This window comes from Chelon labrosus (assembly GCF_963514085.1).
Source record: "Chelon labrosus genome assembly, chromosome: 13".
Taxonomy (NCBI): Eukaryota; Metazoa; Chordata; class Actinopteri; order Mugiliformes; family Mugilidae; genus Chelon; species Chelon labrosus.
In genome coordinates this window covers 19613239-19632402 of record NC_140346.1, presented here as the reverse complement: position 1 = coordinate 19632402, position 19164 = coordinate 19613239, and the positions used below count along the sequence as shown (strand labels likewise).

Here is a 19164-nt window from a genome sequence, read left to right as displayed (position 1 = left end):
GGTGTTGGTACCCATTTTTAAAAGGGGGCACTGGAGGGTGTGCTCCAACTATCGGGGTATCACACTACTAATTGTGTAAGGGAGTATAGAGTACTGGGGCCATTGTTACGAGCCATCCAGTCCTAGTATAACCAAAGCTATAGCTGTGTCCATATTCTCGGCACACAGTGAAGCAGCTGAGATGGTTTGGGCGTCTCATTCGGATGCCTCCTGGCTACGTCCATTTGGAAGTTTACTGGGCACAGTCAGCCGGGAGGAGACCCCAGTAGACCCAGAACTTGCTGAAGGGATTGTATATCCCACCTGGCCAGGGAACGCCTCAGGATCCTCGTTTTATTGTTTTAATTTAGTCTTTGAAAAACTTAAATTTTATATCTTCTAGTAAAACATCTACATTACACTTGTCTTTTGGTAAAATAGATATTTTCCTGTTCCAGCTTATGTCGTTTATAACATTAGAGGCTACATTTGTAAGCATATTTATGTTTAAGAACGGTCAGACAGTTTCCATTGAACATAATCCAGAGATTGTGTGTGTGAGAAACATACAAATTTATTGACAATCATATATTAACAAATTTAGGGAGAATGACAATTATCCTGGAGAAGCATACACTGACAATACACAGAGGGCACTGCTTCTTTGATTGACACATCTTTTGTTCTGCTTCATACTCATAACTTAGCAGATAATGTTCTGATTGTGTTATAGATTTAATGTTCCGAGTGTCAGTGATGCATTTATTTAAAAATAAATTACCGTGTTTACCTCAGTGCATTAATTGTTGCATGTGCATGTGCATGTGAATACTCTGCAAAGTGTAATGAATATACTCTCTTAATTCACTCACATATTTAGCATTTATTGTCTTTGAAAGACTAAAACAATCAGTTGATAACTGGAAAACAATGTAATAATGAAATAATTCAAAAACATTTCTTTATTGCCTCAAGTTTTGTCAAGTGATTACAGCTGAATACAAACTAAAAAGTGTTGAACTACCATAACAACAAAGATTTGTCTGTCTTGTGAATTTGAAAAATGAGGAGTGCTCATTTCATGAGTTGGTGACACCTCGACCCATGATAGCTTTCTTTGTGTTCCTGTCTGGTCTCAGCAGGATTATGTAACATTTGGGTCCAAATAGCGATACCAAGAGACCAAAACTGGAGGCCAGGATGGCAAATACCTCCACTGCATCTGCATATTTGCCTGGAGAGCTGATGTAAGCAGGGACGAAGGCCACCCACACAGCACAGAAGATCAGCATGCTGAATGTGATGAGTTTGGCCTCATTGAAACTATCTGGAAGATTTCTTGAAAGAAATGCAATTACAAAACTTAGAGTGGCCAGTAGACCAATGTAACCCAATAAAACAGAAAAACCAACAGTGGACCCAACTACGCACTCATAAACTATCTTGTCCTTGTGGTATTGTGTGTTTTTATAGGGAGCTGGTGAGGAAGATACAAGCCAGGCTGTACAAACTGCAGCTTGAATAAAAGTAAGAACCAGAACTGTTCCTCTCTGCTGCACAGCACCAAACCACTTTAGACTGCTTTCACCTCCTGGCTTTGTGGCCTTGAACACAGCCAGAACTACCATGGTTTTGACCAAGATGCATGAAACACAAAGAACAAAGCTGATTCCAAATGCTGCATGTCTCAGCTGACATGTCCACACTCTGGGACGTCCAATGAACAGCAGGGAACACAAGAAACATAGCTTAAGTGACAACAACAGCTGGAAACTGAGTTCAGAATTGTTGGCACGTACTATGGGTGTTCTGCGATGATAGATAAATATCCCTAGAACAATAGCACAGATAAATGTGCCCAGTAATGAGGTGACTGTCAAGCAGATACCCAGAGGTTCATGGTAGGAGAGGAACTCTGTATTCTTAGGAACACATTGGTCACGCTGGGGGCTGGACCAGAAGTCCTCTGGACAACTGACGCACTCCATGGAGTCTTATAAACAAGGAGAAGATAGTAAGATACATATGGGATGTAATACAGTTAAAGTAAAAAGAAAGAAAAAAAATTAAACAATGAACACTCACTGGTCTCATTACTGATCTCTCCCTCAGAACAAGCGATGCAGTCAAAACAGCACTCGGGTTGTCCTTTCATTCTCACCATGCGTGTACCTGGAGGACAGCTCTCACTACAAACTGATCGGGGAGGCTATAGGGAGAAAGAAAGTATTAGGTATTTTACATCACGCAACACTGCTAAAATAACTTACACATGATTCAAAATATGGTAAAATGGCCAGATATAACCTGTTTGTTTTCAAAATTCCAGAAGATTTTTTCTTCATCAACTGTAATTTCTTCACCTTTGAAGGCTGACCTTTTAACCTCACCCACATTCTGAACTATAGTTCTTCCATCAGGGAGCCACAGCCAGTTCAGGATATCATATATTGGTAAGGCATCACCATTCTCATCAAATGACACTTGATCACCGAATGATGTGGTGAAGTTGACCTTGTTCAAGTAATACAGAAGCTGTCGACATATAAATAAGACAATAAGGTAGGAAAAACAGGGGAGAAACAGGTGAGGTGTAACATGACATCACACCTGCCATGGCTCCAGTGCATGTAAACTGCCACAGCTGTTTCCACTGAAAGGACCTCTCCCAGGTTGACACTGCAGCATATCATCAAGAGCGTAGGCCAGAGCATAAACAGCCTTGTACACATTATACTCTCCTCTGAGGTTTGAAATATCCAGGAGTTCGCTCTCTACAACCTCTAGATCTTCCTGTCCTGTACACAGTGCTCCCCCACCTTCCACCCAACCTGCTGGAGGTGGTGCAAATCTACACTGAAATGTGAATTCCCAAAACTGATTTACCTGAAATATATGATTAAAAAAATATGTGGTTGAAACAATACAATACAAAACAATACATTACAATATTCTTGTAAACACTAGACATGCAGGATAAAAAAAATATATGATTCTTTCAAGTAATTGATAGCAGGGCAAAGATTTCACCGTGCTATTTTCATAGCTGTTGTTGTGGTGTAGATCAGGACGTGTTTGCAACAGGAAGTCCCTGAACCCTGGTATTTCTCCTCGACGGACGGCAATGCCCAGTGTGCCACCCAGGTACGGCATGTGGTTAGGGCTCTGGAGCACATCAGCTGCTGTCCAGGCTTCACTGGCCATCCACTGTAGGCCTGTTACATTCTGTCTTATGACCTGTGAATCAAATATTAACAAATATAGAAACTGATATTGTCATGCTACTAAAGTGAAGTCTCATTCTAACTGAATTAGTGTGTTATTATATCAATTTATAGCTGAATGGTGTTTGAATCCTAACCTCTTTCATGAGGTTAATCATATGACTCTCATGTGCAAACACTATGACCACACGAGCTGTGGATTTCTTCATCACATCAACAATCCTCCTTAGTTCAATTAGATTATTGCCCCAGGGCAGAATCTCTATGTAAGCCAGACAGCCGTCACCAGACAGACTAAGGTCAGACTGGAAAGATCTGGCAGCATATAGTCCATAATCATCGTCGCTGATCAGCAGACCTGCCCAAGTCCAACCAAAGTGCTTTAGAATCTGAATCATAGCACGCACCTGAGAGAACACAGAGGAAAAAGTGCACAGTGAAATATCTGATGAATATGTTACACAGTGAATCATGTTTAATAATAACATTCCAGTTTTAGTTTCTGAGACAATACCATGATATTAATTCCAAAAAAAAAAAATCTAGTTAGTCAGACAAAATATATTTTTGTTTTTTATATCTATTAATATGTTTTCGTTGAACATTTTTTATAAGATTTTTACCTGAAAAACATCACTTGGGATTGTCCTGTAGAAGGATGGATACTTTTGGCGGTCACTCAGGCAGGAACATGTAGCATAATAACTCACCTATGACAGACACAGAGCCCATCCTGAAATTATTTGAATACTTTACCAGCTCTTTGATATTTAAAGATTGACTGCATTATGTACTACTGAGAAAACATTTATAATTTGATCTAATTGATTTAGAGGAATCACTATATGACTCCGCAGAAAACTTACCATAGGTACTCTGTACAAACCAAACACAGAGGAGATGGCAATAGAACGTGTGGAGGAAGATTCACCTACAATCCCTATGACTGGAGGGTTTCCTACACATTTCTCATCTAATATAATTTGCTTCTCTTGACCATTTGCTAATGACAGTGCTGCACGGAATCCAATTCCAACACTGGCACAGTTATCGTACAGACTGTATCCCAGAGACACATTAGGTAGCAGGTTGGAGTTTCTGTTGATCTCATCAATAGCAAAGGCCATGGTCTGGACACGTCTAAATCCTACAACATCAAAACTAACACAAAAGTTGAACAATTTATAATAGAATATATGACAACAACATACAATAACTGTGAAAAGTATATAAACAGCACACAATGCTCGGAGAGATGAATAGGGAGAATCATTTTAACATTTTCAAAGAGAAAATGTTAACCAAATTTTGAAAAATAAATCCTGAAAATGAATAACTTTTGTAATACATTTGATTATTAAACATACATGTAACAAATGCCATTAAAATTTAACCAGTTTCTCATTTTTGTTGTTTCCTCAATAGACTCACCCTTGACAAAAAGGCTGCTGTGGCTCAGAGGTAAAAGACAGGTCAGGAAACATCGAAAAGAAGTGGATTTGAAACAGTCCACCCAGAACAACATCTCCAGACTTGTGCATCCCATTTAGATGAAACTGCCCCTGTAACTGACAAGACGAGGAGAATGGAGAGGAAGATGCTGCAGAAGAAATGTAGGAATACAACAACATAAGCAAGAGCAAGCTGGTGTGTAAAAATGGCTGCATGACTTCCCCCAGCTTTACACCTTTGCTGAGCTCAATCATTATATTTTATTGCTTTGTGGCTCCTTTTTATTCATTTTCAGTGTTGTTTATTCCTGTACACCACCCATCGGGGAGAAACAGAGTACAGGGGGCAGGGCCTAAAGTGCTTCTGTGATATTATTCAGTATTCAGTATTTAGTATGTAAATCACCATGTTAATAACTTTGAAAGTTTGATTTGCGTGACATATTATTTAGGTCTATTTCAGTTTGTTACGTTACCTTTATTCTCTCGGATGTTTTTTTTTTTTTTTTTTTTTTTTTTCATGTGTTGACTAAATTTGAGTGTTTTTTTTTTTTTTGGGGGGGGGGGGGCACTGCAGCACCTTTCCCAGAATAGGAATAGGAATCTGGGGTCCCCTCCTGGAGCCAGCGTCTGGTCACCACGTTTTTCTTCATGGGGCCTGGCCTGACTCAGTCTGAGGTGGTGTGGGAGGTAGAAAACTAACTGGTTATAGTTGGGCTCACCTCCACACATAACCAATTAACAAGAGGGTCATCTCCATGCGACTGCAAATCACTGGGAGGAAGCTCTGACTGTTGTCTGTGCAAATGCACCAAACAGCAGTTTGCAGTATTCTGCATTCTTGGAGACTCTGGTGGACCAGAGTGGTGTTTTGTTGCTGAACTTCAGTGCTAGTCAGGGATTGTCCATAACAAACACCAAGCACCACAAAAGGTGGCTCATAAGTGTACTTGTTACCAGTACACCTTAGTTCATACTGCTATGATTGACTTTGTTCAAATCTTCCATTGCAGAAGTGGTTAGTGGGAGCAGTGGCCAGAAGGTTGTCATTTCCTAAAGTGGCGGTCGGTGGACACCACTGGTGAGGGAAGCTGTCAAGCTGAGAAGGAGGCCTCTAGGGCGTGGTCGACCTAGGGGATTTGCATGGACTTGTGGATATGGAGAGGCTAGACGGGCTGCAGCTTCTGCAGTTTCAGAAGCAAAACTTGGGTGTGGGAGGAGTTTGGAGAGGCTATAGAGAAGGACTTTTGGTTGGCCTCGAAGAGGTTCTGGCAAAGCGTACAGCAGCTCAGGAAGGGGAAGCAGGGCTTGGCCCAGACTGTGATCAATCTGGGAGGAGAACTGCTGAGCCGGACTGGGGATGTTGTTGGGCTGTGGAAAGAGCACTTTCAGGATCTCCTGAACCCTACCACCATGCCCTTGAAGAATGTGGCAGAGTCTGAGGACTCGGAAAAAATCTTGTCCATATCCTTTGCAGAGGTTGCTCAGATAGTTAAGAAGCTCCCCAGAGGCAAGGTGCAAGGGGTGGATGAGATTCGAACTGAGATGCTGAACACTCTGGATGTTGTTCAATGTTGCATGGAGATCTGGGACAGTACCTGTGGAGTGGCAGACCAGGGTGTTGGTTCCCATTTTTAAAAGGGGGGACTGGAGGGTGTGCTCCAACTATCGGGGTATCACACTACTAATTGTGTAAGGAAGTGTGGAGTACTAGGACCAATGTTACAAGCCATCCAGTCCTAGTATAACCAAAGCGATAGCTGTGTCCATATTCTCGGCACAAAGTGAAGCAGTTGAGATGGTTTGGGCGTCTGGTTCGGATGTCTCCTGGCCACGTCCCTTTGGAAGTTTACTGGGCACAGTCAGCCGGGAGGAGACCCCAGTAGACCCAGAACTTGCTGAAGGGATTGTACAGTATATCGCACCTAGCCAGGGAACGCCTCGGGATCCTTCAGGAAGAGCTGGAATGTGTTGCTGAGACGGACGTCTGGAGTGTCTTACTAAGCCTATTGCCATCGCAACCCGACCTCGGATAAACAGATGGAAAATGAATGAATGAATTTGACTTTTTCATCTTTTCGTAAAACATCTACATGGACTCCTCCAACTGTGAAATTCATATTTACTTCAGAAGAGCTCTGAAGTTTTCAACATGAGAAAATGCATTCTGATCAAACATTATATTGTTCCAAATGTAAAATACAGAATGTATATTGTGAAAAGGTATCACATGAAATATAAATATAAATATTGGAGAAAATGATACAGTGACAGATTTAGGGCTGACACTGTGATCACCAACATAAATCACAGATTCATTCAACATTTTCTGATGAAAACTGGAGAAAATATGTGATGATGATTGAAGTAATTTTAATACCTTTACTTTATTGCTTATAGTTTAGTCAACTGATTACAGCTGAATGCAAAATAAAAAAGTGTTAAACTATCAAAACAATATAATATTGTCTGCCATAAAATAGCGAATTTGAAAAAGTTGCTCATTTCATGAGCTGGTGACTCCTCGGCCCATAATAGCTTTCTTTGTGTTCCTTTCTGGTCTCAGCAGAATTATGTAACATTTGGGTCCAAACAGTGCTGCCAAGAGGCCAAAACTTGAGGCCAGGATGGCAAATACCTCCACTGCATCTGCATATTTGCCTGGTGAGCTGATGTAAGCAGGGACAAAGGCCACCCACACAGCACAGAAGATCAGCATGCTGAATGTGATGAGTTTGGCCTCATTGAAACTATCTGGAAGATTTCTCGAAAGAAATGCAATTATAAAACTTAGGGTGGCCAATAAACCAATGTAACCCAATAAAACTGCAAAACCAATTGTGGACCCAACTACACACTCATAAACAATCTTGTCCTTGTGGTATTGTGTGTTTTTATGAGGAGTTGGTGAGGAAGAAACAAGCCAGGCAGTGCAGATAGCAGCTTGAATAAAAGTAAGAACCAGAACTGTTCCTCTCTGCTGTGCAGCACCAAACCACTTGAGACTACTTTCACCTCCTGGCTTTGAGGCCTTGAAAACAGCCAGAACTACCATGGTTTTGACAAGGATGCAAGAGACACAAAGAACAAAGCTGATTCCAAATGCTGCATGTCTCAGTTGGCATGTCCACAATCTGGGACGTCCGATGAATAGAAGTGAACATAAAAAACATAGCTTAAGAGACAGCAACAACTGAAAACTAAGTTCAGAATTGTTGGCACGTACTATGGGTGTTCTGCGATGATAGATAAATATCCCTAGAACAATAGCACACATAAATGTGCCTAGTAATGAGGTGACAGTCAAGCAGATACCCAGAGGTTCATGGTAGGAGAGGAACTCGGTTTTCTTGAGAACACAGTGGTCACGCTGGGGGCTGGACCAGAAGTCCTCTGGACAAATTATGCACTCCATGGAGTCTGGCAAAAAGGACAAGTTAGTAAGATATATATGGGATGTAATATACCCAAAGTAAAAAGAAAAAAGATAATTATTTAACTGTGAACACTCACTGGTCTCATTACTGATCTCTCCCTCAGAACAAGGGATGCAGTCAAAACAGCACTCAGGTTGTCCCTTCTTTCTCACCATGCGAGTACCTGGAGGACAGCTCTCGCTACAAACTGATCGGGGTGGCTATAGGGAGAGTAGGTATTGGATATTTTACACCATGCAACACTGCTAAAATAACTTAAATATTGGTCAATATAGGGTGAAATAATCAGACCTTTTTGGGTTTGAAATTCCAGAAGATTCTGTCTTCATCAATTGTAATTTCTTCACCTCTGAAGGCTGACTTTTTAACATCACCCACATTCTGAACTATAGTTCTTCCATCAGGGAGCCACAACCAGTTCAGGATATCATATATTGGTAAGGCATCACCATTCTCATCAAATGACACTTGATCACCAAATGTTGTGGTGAAGTTGACCTTGTTCAAGTAATACAGAAGCTGTCAAGAAAGAAAACAATACTCAAATCCGGCACTCTCTGCCTGTAACATACTGCAAGTAGTGATCAAATTATTTGGTTTAAAGTGAAGTCAAACCACTAACAACAGAAAATTAAGCATTTTATAACTTTCAGAACGTTGTATTCAGTCGTTTTTATATCATAGCACAAGATTCAGTCAAAAGGTGACGTGTAACTTGATCCCACACCTGCCACGGCTCTAGCCCTTTCAAATTTCCACAGCTGTTTCCACTGAAAGGACCTCTCCCAGGTTTGCACTGCAGCATATCATGAAGAGCATAGGCCAGAGCATAAACAGCCTTGTACACATTATACTCTCCTCTGAGATTCGTAATGTCCAAAAGTTCAGTCTCCACAAACTCTAGATTTTCCTGTCCAGTGCACAGGGTTCCCCCACCTTCCACCCAACCTGCTGGAGGTGGTGCAAATCTACACTGAAATGTGAATTCCCAAAACTGATTTACCTGAAATATATGATTTAAAAAATATGTGGTTGAAACAATACAATACAAAACAATACATTAAAATATTCTTATAAATAGAGACCTGCAGGGTAAAAACAAAATATGATTCTTTCAAGTAATTGATAGCAGGGTAAAGACTTCACCGTGCTATTTTCATAGCTGTTATTGTGGTGTAGATCAGGACGTGTTTGCAACAGGAATTCCCTGAACCCTGGTATTTCTCCTCGACGGATGGCAATGCCCAGTGTGCCACCCAGGTACGGCATGAGGTGAGGGCTCTGAAGCACATCAGATGCTGTCCAGGCTTCACTGGCCATCCACTGTAGGCCTGTTACATTCTGTCTTATGACCTGTGAATCAAATTTTAACGAATATAGAAACTGATATTGTCATGCCAATAAAATTAAGTCTCATTCTAACTGAATTAGTGCGTTATTATATCAATTTATAGCTGAATAGTGTTTGAATCCTAACCTCTTTCATGAGGTTAATCATATGACTCTCATGTGCAAACACTATGACCACACGAGCTGTGGATTTCTTCATCACATCAACAATCCTCCTTAGTTCAACTAGATTATTGCCCCAGGGCAGAATCTCTATGTAAGCCAGACAGCCGTCACCAGACAGACTAAGGTCAGACTGTAAGGATCTGGCAGCATAGAGTCCATAATCATCATCACTGATCAGCAGACCTGCCCAAGTCCAACCAAAGTGCTTTAGAATCTGAATCATAGCACGCACCTGAGAGAACACAGAGGAAAAAGTGCACTGTGAAATATCTGATGAATATGATACACAGTGAACCATGTTTAATTATAACATTCAAGTTTTGCTTTCTGTGACAATGCCATGACACTGATTCCAAAAAAATACTGAAGACAAATACAAAAATATTTTTACACATAAATATCTTCATATTCTGTTCATATGTTTTGATTGAAACATTACATTCTGTTCTTAGGCTTTTTACCTGGAAATCATCACTTGGTATTGTCCTGTAGAAGGATGGATACTTTTGGCGGTCACTCAGACAGGAGCATGTGGAATAATAACTCACCTATGAAAGACACAGAGTGCATCCTGAAATAATTTGAATACTTTATCAGCTCTTTGATATTTAAAGATTGACTGCATGGCATGTACAACTGAGACAAAATTTGTAATTCGGTCTAATTACAGAGGAATCATCAGAGGAATCATTAGATGGTTAAGCAGAAAACTTACCATGGGTACTCTGTACAAACCTAACACGGAGGAGATGGCAATAGAACGTGTAGAGGAAGATTCACCTACAATCCCTAGGACTGGATGGTTTCCTAAACATTTCTTATCTAATATAATTGTCTCCTCCTGACCATTTGCTAATGACAGTGCTGCACGGAATCCAATTCCAACATTTGCACAGTTATCGTACAGACTGTATCCCAGAGTCACATTAGGTAGCAGGTTGGAGTTTCTGTTGATCTCATCAATAGCAAAGGCCATGGTCTGGACACGTCTAAATCCTACAACATCAAAACTAACACAAACATTTAACAGTTTACTATGGAACCTATGACAATAACATACAATAGCTATGCAAACTATATAAACATTATACAGTTATAGGTTCAGACAGTATCTGAATCTGAATGAATATGTACAATCATTTTAATATTTTAACCAAAGTTTGATAAATAAATGCATAACTTTTGTAATATATTTGATTATTAAATATACATTAAATTTTTGTTGTTTCCCTGACACACTCACCCATGACAAGAAGGCTGTTGTGGCTCAGAGGTAAAAGATAGGTCAGGAACTACAGAAAAGAAGTGGACTCGAAATAGTCCACCCAGAACCACATCTCCAGACTTGTGAATCCCATTTAGATGAAACTGCCCCTGTAACTGACAGGATGAGGAGAACGGAGGGGAGGATGCTGCAGAGGAAAAATAGGAATACAACAACATGAGCAAGAGCAAGTTGGTGTGTAAAAGTGGCTGCATGACTTCCCCTCTGGTTTTCCCCTTTCCTGAATCAGTCACTATATGTTATTTCTTTGTCCCACCCTTTTTATTAATTTTCAATCATCTTTATTCCTATAAACCACCCATCAGGACAAAAGAGGTAGAAGGGGCTGGACCTAAAATTCATCACACGTGATATTATTTTGTATTCAAGCAGAATTAATGTGAATAACATCTTTTGTTCAACAGTTAAAATTTTGATTTGAGTGACTCATTATTGAGGTTTGTTTCACTTTGTTATGCTATCTTGAGTCTTTATCTATCTGTGTATGTGTATTTCACACTGTAGACAAAGTTACAGCTCTGTCGTTTTAAACCTAAGGAAATACACTATAATGCAAAGTAAACATTCACTGTCACTCAGCAAAATTAAGTAAAATGACCTCTAGATGGTAGACACATACAACAAAAGTTGGTGACTGCGATGTTTGTTTCATTGATTATATCTGAATATATGTTATATCGGCCTATTTCTAGCGAATTTAATATCCCTAAAAATGGATGTAGGCCAGTATATACCTTGCAACAGCAGGTTAATAGAAGATCAGTGTTAGCAGTGAGGGCTGAAAGCTGAATGATGACATTACATTCACATACATTTTCCAAAATATTCAAAGTGTTTTTGCTTCATGTTCCACGGAATGTAAAAATTAATGATCAGTTTGCAAACAGGAATAATGATGTAATATTGCAAGTGATTTTTTAATGAAAACACTGATCAGTTGCTTCTTGTTCAGTTGGGTGACTATAGGTAAATACATAATACAAATTTGTATTGTGTCCAGTATCAGGGAGCAAACCTCCCCCGAGAGGCTGAGCTGTGTGGTACCCCAATAGTTGGAGCACACCATCCGTTCCCCTTTTTATGGATGGGTACCACCACTTCAGCCTGCCACTCCACAGCTTGGTTTCCTTCCCCACCAACATAGTGAACCAGGTCCTCGCCTTTTCCTGCTGCCCAGCTCACATTGCACCCAACTGCAGTGCCTTCTCCTACAGGTGGTGGGTCCACAGGGAGGAGGTCCACCTTGTTTCTCCTGAGCCCAGCCAGGCCCCATGGTGTAATATGAAATGGAATATAAATATTGGTAAAGTTGATATTCCAAATACTGAAGTTGTCTACTGTGTGTACTCTGATACAATGACAGGTTCAATGACAGGAGCGATGAAAATGGTAATCTCGTGATGCAATCCACTGACGTATTTAAAAATGTTTAACTTTCAAACAACAAAAACTGTCAGCTAAAAAATGGGAAAATATGTAATAATAATTAAAGTGAATTTAATAACATTTCTTTATTGTCTCCAGTTTAGCCAAGTGATTACAGCTGGACAGTTAACAGTTAGCCATGTAATTGTGAATTTGAACAAGAAACAAGAAATGCTGTCAAAACAGCACTCAGGTTGTTCTTTCATTCTCACCATGCGAGTGCCAGGAGGACAGCTCTCACTACAAACTGATTGGGGTGGCTATAGGGAGAGAAAAATCTCATATATTGGTAAGGCATCACCAATCTCATCAAATGACACCTGAAGGGGAAGTTCTGACTGTTGTCTGTGCAAATGCACCGATACAGCAGTTTGTGGTATCCAGCATTCTTGGAGAACCTGGTGGAAATGATTGGGAGGAGTGGACTGCCTGATCTAAACCAAAGTGGTGTTTTGTTGTTGGACTTCAGTGCTAGTCGGGGACTGACCAAAACAAACACCAAGCACCGTGCATAAGGAGGCTCATAAGTGTACTTGCTACAAGAACACCTTAGGCCATAGGGCTATGATTGACTTTGTGGTCATATCATCAGATCTGCAGCCATATGTCTCAGACACTTGGATGATGAGAGGTGTAGAGCTGTTACCTGATCACCACCTGATGGTGAGTTGGATGAGATAGTTGGGGAGCTACTGATCAGATTTGGTAAACCCAAACGCATAGTGAGGGTGAACTAGGAATGCCTGTCGGAGGCCCCTGTCCTTGCGATCTTCCAACTCCTACCTTTGGAAGAGCTTGTCATGCATCCTAGGGAAGGTTGGGGACATGAAATCTGAAGCTCCCCAGAGGCAAGGTGCGGGGGGTGTATGAGATTCGAACTAAGATGCTGAACATTCTGGATATTGTTTAATGTCGCATGGAGATCTGGGACAGTACCTGTGGAGTGGCAGACCAGGGTGTTGGTACCCATTTTTAAAAAGGGGGACTGGAGTGTGTTCTCCAACTATCGGGTTATCACACTACTAACTGTGTGAGGGAGTATGGAGTACTAGGGCTATTGTTATGAGCCATCCAGTCCGAGTATAACCAAAGTGATAGCTGTGTCCATATTCTCGGCACAGAGTGAAGCACATTTCCCGAAGGTGTTGGACTCCTTTAGGGCTGTCCATTGTCCCTGGTCCTGAGGGTGACCATTACGGAAACCTCAGAATCACGTCCCTGCTTTTGCAGATGATGTGATTCTGTTGACTCCATCAGACCGTGACCTCCAGCACACACTGAGGCGGTTTGCAGCCAAGTGATTGGGATGAGAGTCAGCACCTCCAAGTCTGAGGCCATGGTGCTCTGCCAGAAAGCGGTGGAGTGTTTTCTCCAGGTTGGGGGTGAGTTCCTGCCCCAAGCAAAGGATTTCAAGCATCTCAGGGTGCTGTTCTTGAGTGATGGTATAATGGAGCGAGAGGTTTGGTGCAGCGCCTGCGGTAATGCGGACGCTGTATTGAACTGTGGTGGCAAAAAAGGAGCTGAGCTGCAAGATAAGGATTTCAATTTACCAGTCTTTATTCCAACCTTTATTCCAACCTGAACTGAGGTTTCTCCAAAGACTGGCTGGGCTCAGCCTTAGAGTTAGGGCGAGTAGCTCAGACATCCAACTTGGAGTAGAACCTCACACTGAAAGGGGCCAGCTTAGATGGTTTGGGTGTCTGGTTTGGATGCCTCCTGGCCACATCCCTTTGGAAGTTTACTGGGCGCGGTCAGCTGGGAGGAGATCCCAGTTAACCCAGAACTTGCTAAAGGGATTGTATATCCCACCTGGCCAGGGAACACCTCAGGATCCTCCAGGAAGAGCTGGAATGTGCTGCTGGGACGGACATGTGGAGTTTCTTATTAAGCCTATCATTATCGCGACCTGACCTCGGATAAACGGATGGAAAATGAATGAATGAATTTGATTGTTTCATCTTTTTCTCTCTCCCTACTGTGAAATTTACTTCAGTATGAAAATATCAGTGTATATATTGGTGAAATTGATATCCTTAATAATGATGTAGTACTGTGTTATCTGATAAAATGACAGGTTTAGGGCCGAAAAAGAATTTCATCTAAATAACATAAATCACAGATTCATTCATCATTTTCTCATGAAAACTGGAGAAAATATGTGATGATGATTGAAGTAATTTTAATACCTTTACTTTATTGCTTATAGTTTAGTCAAGTGATTACAACTAGATGCAAAATAAAAAGTGTTAAACTATCAAAACAATATAATTTTATCTGCCATGTCATTGTGAATTAGAAAATTCTGGCATGCTCATTTCACGAGTTGGTGATTCCTCGACCCATGATAGCTTTCTTTGTGTTCCTTTCTGGTCTCAGAAGGATTATGTAACATTTGGGTCCAAACAGTGCTGCCAAGAGGCCAAAACTGGAGGCCAGTATGGCAAATACCTCCACTGCATCTGCATATTTGCCTGGTGAGCTGATGTAAGCAGGGACAAAGGCCACCCACACAGCACAGAAGATCAGCATGCTGAATGTGATGAGTTTGGCCTCATTGAAACTATCTGGAAGATTTCTCGAAAGAAATGCAATTACAAAACTCAGGGTGGCCAGTAGACCAATGTAACCCAGTAAAACTGCAAAACCAATTGTGGACCCAACTGCACACTCATAAACAATCTTGTCTTTGTGGTATTGTGTGTTTTTATGAGGAGTTGGTGAGGAAGAAACAAGCCAGGCAGTGCAGATAGCAGCTTGAATAAAAGTAAGAACCAGAACTGTTCCTCTCTGCTGTGCAGCACCAAACCACTTAAGACTACTTTCACCTCCTGGCTTTGAGGCCTTGAACACAGCCAGAACTACCATGGTTTTGACAAGGATGCATGAGACAGAAAGAACAAAGCTGATTCCAAATGCTGCATGTCTCAGTTGGCATGTCCATAATCTGGGACGTCCGATGAACAGCAGGGAACACAAGAAACATAGCTTAAGAGACAACAACAGCTGGAAACTAAGTTCAGAATTGTTGGCGCGTACTATAGGTGTGCTGCGATGGTAGATAAATATCCCTAGAACAATAGCACAGATAAATGTGCCCAGTAATGAGGTGACTGTCAAGCAGATACCCAGAGGTTCATGGTAGGAGAGGAACTCTGTTTTCTTGAGAACACAGTGGTCACGCTGGGGGCTGGACCAGAAGTCCCCTGGACAACTGAAGCACTCCATGGAGTCTGACAAAAAAAAAGAGAAGTTAGTAAGATATATATGGGATGTAATACACCCAAAGAAAAAAGGAAGAAGATAATTATTTAACTATGAACACTCACTAGTGTCATTACTGATGTCTCCCTCAGAACAAGGGATGCAGTCAAAACAGCACTCAGGTTGTCCCTTCTTTCTCACCATGCGAGTACCTGGAGGACAGCTCTCGCTACAAACTGATCGGGGTGGCTATTGGGAGAGAAGGTATTAGATATTTTACACTGTGCAACACTGCTAAAATAAGTTGAATATTGGTCAAAATAGGGTAAACAGCCAGACCTTTCTGGGTTTGAAATTCCAGAAGATTTTGTCTTCATCAATTGTAATTTCTTCACCTTTGAAGGCTGACTTTTTAACCTCACCCACATTCTGAACTATAGTTCTTCCATCAGGGAGCCACAGCCAATTTATGATATCATATATTGGTAAGGCATCACCATTCTCATCAAATGACACTTGATCACCGAATGATGTGGTGAAGTTGACCTTGTTCAAGTAATGCAGAAGCTGTCAACACACAAATAAGAAACAGAAGTAAATCAAAGGGCGTAGAAAAAAACAATACTTAAATTCGTCACTCTCTGCCTTATCACTAACAATAGAATAATAAGCATTTTAAAACTGTCAAAACATTGTATTCAGTCGTTTTTATGTTATAGCACAAGATTCAGTCAAAAGGTGAGATGTAACTTGATCCCACACCTGCCACGGCTCCAGCCCTTTCAAATTTCCACAGCTGTTTCCACTGAAAGGACCTCTCCCAGGTTTGCACTGCAGCATATCATGAAGAGCATAGGCCAGAGCATAAACAGCCTTGTACACATTATACTCTGCTCTGAGGTTTGAAATGTCCAAAAGTTCAGTCTCCATAAACTCTAGATCTTCCTGTCCAGTGCACAGTGCTCCCCCACCTTCCACCCAACCAGCTGGAGGTGGTGCAAATCTACACTGAAATGTGAATTCCCAAAACTGATTTACCTGAAATACAGTAACAAAAAACATGTGGTTGAAACGATACAATAGAAAACAATACATTGCAATATTCTTGTAAATACTAGACCTGCAGGGTAAAATCAAAATATGATTCTTTCAAGTAATTGATTGCAGGGTAAAGATTTCACCGTGCTATTTTCATAGCTGTTATTGTGGTGTAGATCAGGACGTGTTTGTAACAGGAATTCACTGAGTCCTGGTATTTCTCCTCGACGGATGGCAATGCCTAGTGTGCCACCCAGGTACGGCATGAGGTGAGGGCTCTGGAGCACATCAGATGCTGTCCAGGCTTCACTGGCCATCCACTGTAGGCCTGTTACATTCTGCCTTATGACCTGTGAATCAAATTTTAACAAATATAGAAACTGATATTGCCACGCTAATTAAGTGAAATTTCTTTCTATCCATGTATAACTGAATTATTGTGTTATTATATCAGTTTATAGCTGAATAGTGTTTGAATCCTAACCTCTTTCATGAGGTTAATCATGTGACTCTCATGTGCAAACACTATGACCACACGAGCTGTGGATTTCTTCATCACATCCACAATCCTCCTTAGTTCAACTAGATTATTGCCCCAGGGCAGAATCTCTATGTAAGCCAGACAGCCGTCACCAGACAGACTCAGGTCAGACTGTAAAGACCTGGCAGCATAGAGTCCATAATCATCATCACTGATCAGCAGACCTGCCCACGTCCAACCAAAGTGCTTTAGAATCTGAATCATAGCACGCACCTGAGTGAACACATAGGAGAGAGATACGTGCAGTGAAATATCTGATGAATATGTTACACAGTGAACCATGTTTAATAATTACATTCAAGTTTTACTTTCTGGGACAAAAATATTGTTACACATAGTTATCTTCACATTCTGTTCATATGTTTTGAATGAACCATGACATTATTTTTCTTATTCTTTTCTCAGAGATTTTTACCTGGAAATCATCACTTGGTATTGTCCTGTAGAAGGATGGATACTTTTGGCGGTCACTCAGGCAGGAACATGTGGAAGAATAACTGACCTATGAAAGACACAGAGTGCATCCTGAAATAATTTGAATACTTTACCAGCTCTTTGATATTTAAAGATTGACTGCATGGCATGTACAACTGAGACAAAATTTGTAATTCGGTCTAATTACAGAGGAATCATCAGAAGAATCATTAGATGGTTAAGCAGAAAACTTACCATGGGTACTCTGTACAAACCTAACACAGAGGAGATGGCAATAGAACGTGTAGAGGAAGATTCACCTACAATCCCTAGGACTGGATGGTTTCCTAAACATTTCTTATCTAATATAATTTTCTCCTCCTGACCATTTGCTAATGACAGTGCTGCACGGAATCCAATTCCAACATTTGCACAGTTATCGTACAGACTGTATCCCAGAGTCACATTAGGTAGCAGGTTGGAGCTTCTGTTGATCTCATCAATAGCAAAGGCCATGGTCTGGACACGCTTAAATCCTACAACATCAAAACTAACACAAACATTTAACAGTTTACTATGGAACCTATGACAATAACATACAATAGCTATGCAAACTATATAAACATTATACAGTTATAGGTTCAGACAGTACCTTAATCTGAATGAATATGTACAATCATTTTAACATTTTAACCAAAGTTTGAAAAATAAATGCATAACTTTTGTAATATATTTGATTATTAAATATACATTCAATTTTTGTTGTTTCCCTGACAGAGACTCACCCATGACAAGAAGGCTGTTGTGGCTCAGAGGTAAAAGATAGGTCAGGAACTACAGAAAAGAAGTGGATTCGAAACAGTCCACCCAGAACCACATCTCCAGACTTGTGAATCCCATTTAGATGAAACTGCCCCTGTAACTGACAGGATGAGGAGAACGGAGGGGAGGATGCTGCAGAGGAAAAATAGGAATACAACAACATGAGCAAGAGCAAGTTGGTGTGTAAAAGTGGCTGCATGACTTCCCCTCTGGTTTTCCCCTTTCCTGAACTCAGTCATTAGATTTTATTTCTTTGTCCCACCCTTTATATTAATTTTCAATCATGTTTATTCCTACACCACCCATCGGGACAAAAGAGGTAGAAGGGGCAGGGCCTAAAATTCATCACATGTGATATTACTTTGTATTCAAGCAGAATTAATGTGAATAACATCTCATCATGTCAATAACTTTAAAACTTTGATTTCAGTGACTCATTATTGAGGTTTATTTCACTTTGTTATGCTATCTTGATTCTTTGTCTATCTGTGTATGTGTATTTTACACTGTAGACAAAGTTACAGCTCTGTCGTTTTAAACCTAAGGAAATACACTATAATGCAAAGAAAAAAACAGTGATGCTTGTTTTATTGATTATATCTGTTTGACACTGGAGTTAACATTGCCAGTTTATGAGTCCATGTGAGGTAGTATCACTGTCGTGCGCTGTGTTTGAGCGGCCCACGGCCAACCAGGCTATGACTGACCAGTGTGTATGTCTACTGTTTGGGAAATAAACAACACCCTCCCTCCCGGCTATTATTTCCAACACATTGCAGAGTCTTGGGCTTGTATGAACACAACAGCTTGTGTGAGCACATCATGTAAATTA

At 40.8% G+C, this 19164-nt stretch overlaps 3 protein-coding genes across 3 annotated transcripts; all 3 read right to left on the bottom strand.

Annotated features, from left to right (window-relative positions):
* Positions 1–1030: 1030 nt before the first annotated feature.
* Positions 1031–4702, bottom strand: LOC311498594 (extracellular calcium-sensing receptor-like). The gene is made up of 9 exons (XM_084559255.1): positions 4635–4702; positions 4070–4364; positions 3827–3913; positions 3341–3610; positions 3010–3216; positions 2590–2865; positions 2287–2514; positions 2065–2188; positions 1031–1972 (listed from the first exon to the last, which is right to left on the bottom strand). Exons 1-9 carry the CDS (start codon positions 4685–4687, stop codon positions 1059–1061), a joined length of 2454 nt encoding a protein of 817 aa, XP_084415381.1. The 5' UTR covers positions 4688–4702; the 3' UTR covers positions 1031–1058.
* Positions 4703–7119: 2417 nt separating this feature from the next.
* On the bottom strand, positions 7120–11049 carry LOC311497839 (extracellular calcium-sensing receptor-like; the record flags this gene model as incomplete). The annotated part of the gene is made up of 9 exons (XM_084558203.1): positions 7120–8074; positions 8168–8291; positions 8383–8610; positions 8819–9094; positions 9238–9444; positions 9569–9838; positions 10068–10154; positions 10322–10616; positions 10850–11049. 9 exons carry the CDS (start codon positions 11047–11049, stop codon positions 7161–7163), a joined length of 2601 nt encoding a protein of 866 aa, XP_084414329.1. The 3' UTR covers positions 7120–7160.
* A 3567-nt stretch (positions 11050–14616) lies between these two features.
* LOC311498609 (extracellular calcium-sensing receptor-like) lies at positions 14617–18072 on the bottom strand. The gene is made up of 8 exons (XM_084559271.1): positions 17766–18072; positions 17512–17598; positions 17040–17309; positions 16699–16905; positions 16280–16555; positions 15857–16084; positions 15643–15766; positions 14617–15546 (listed from the first exon to the last, which is right to left on the bottom strand). Exons 1-8 carry the CDS (start codon positions 18024–18026, stop codon positions 14633–14635), a joined length of 2367 nt encoding a protein of 788 aa, XP_084415397.1. The 5' UTR covers positions 18027–18072; the 3' UTR covers positions 14617–14632.
* Between the last annotated feature and the right edge of the window lie 1092 nt (positions 18073–19164).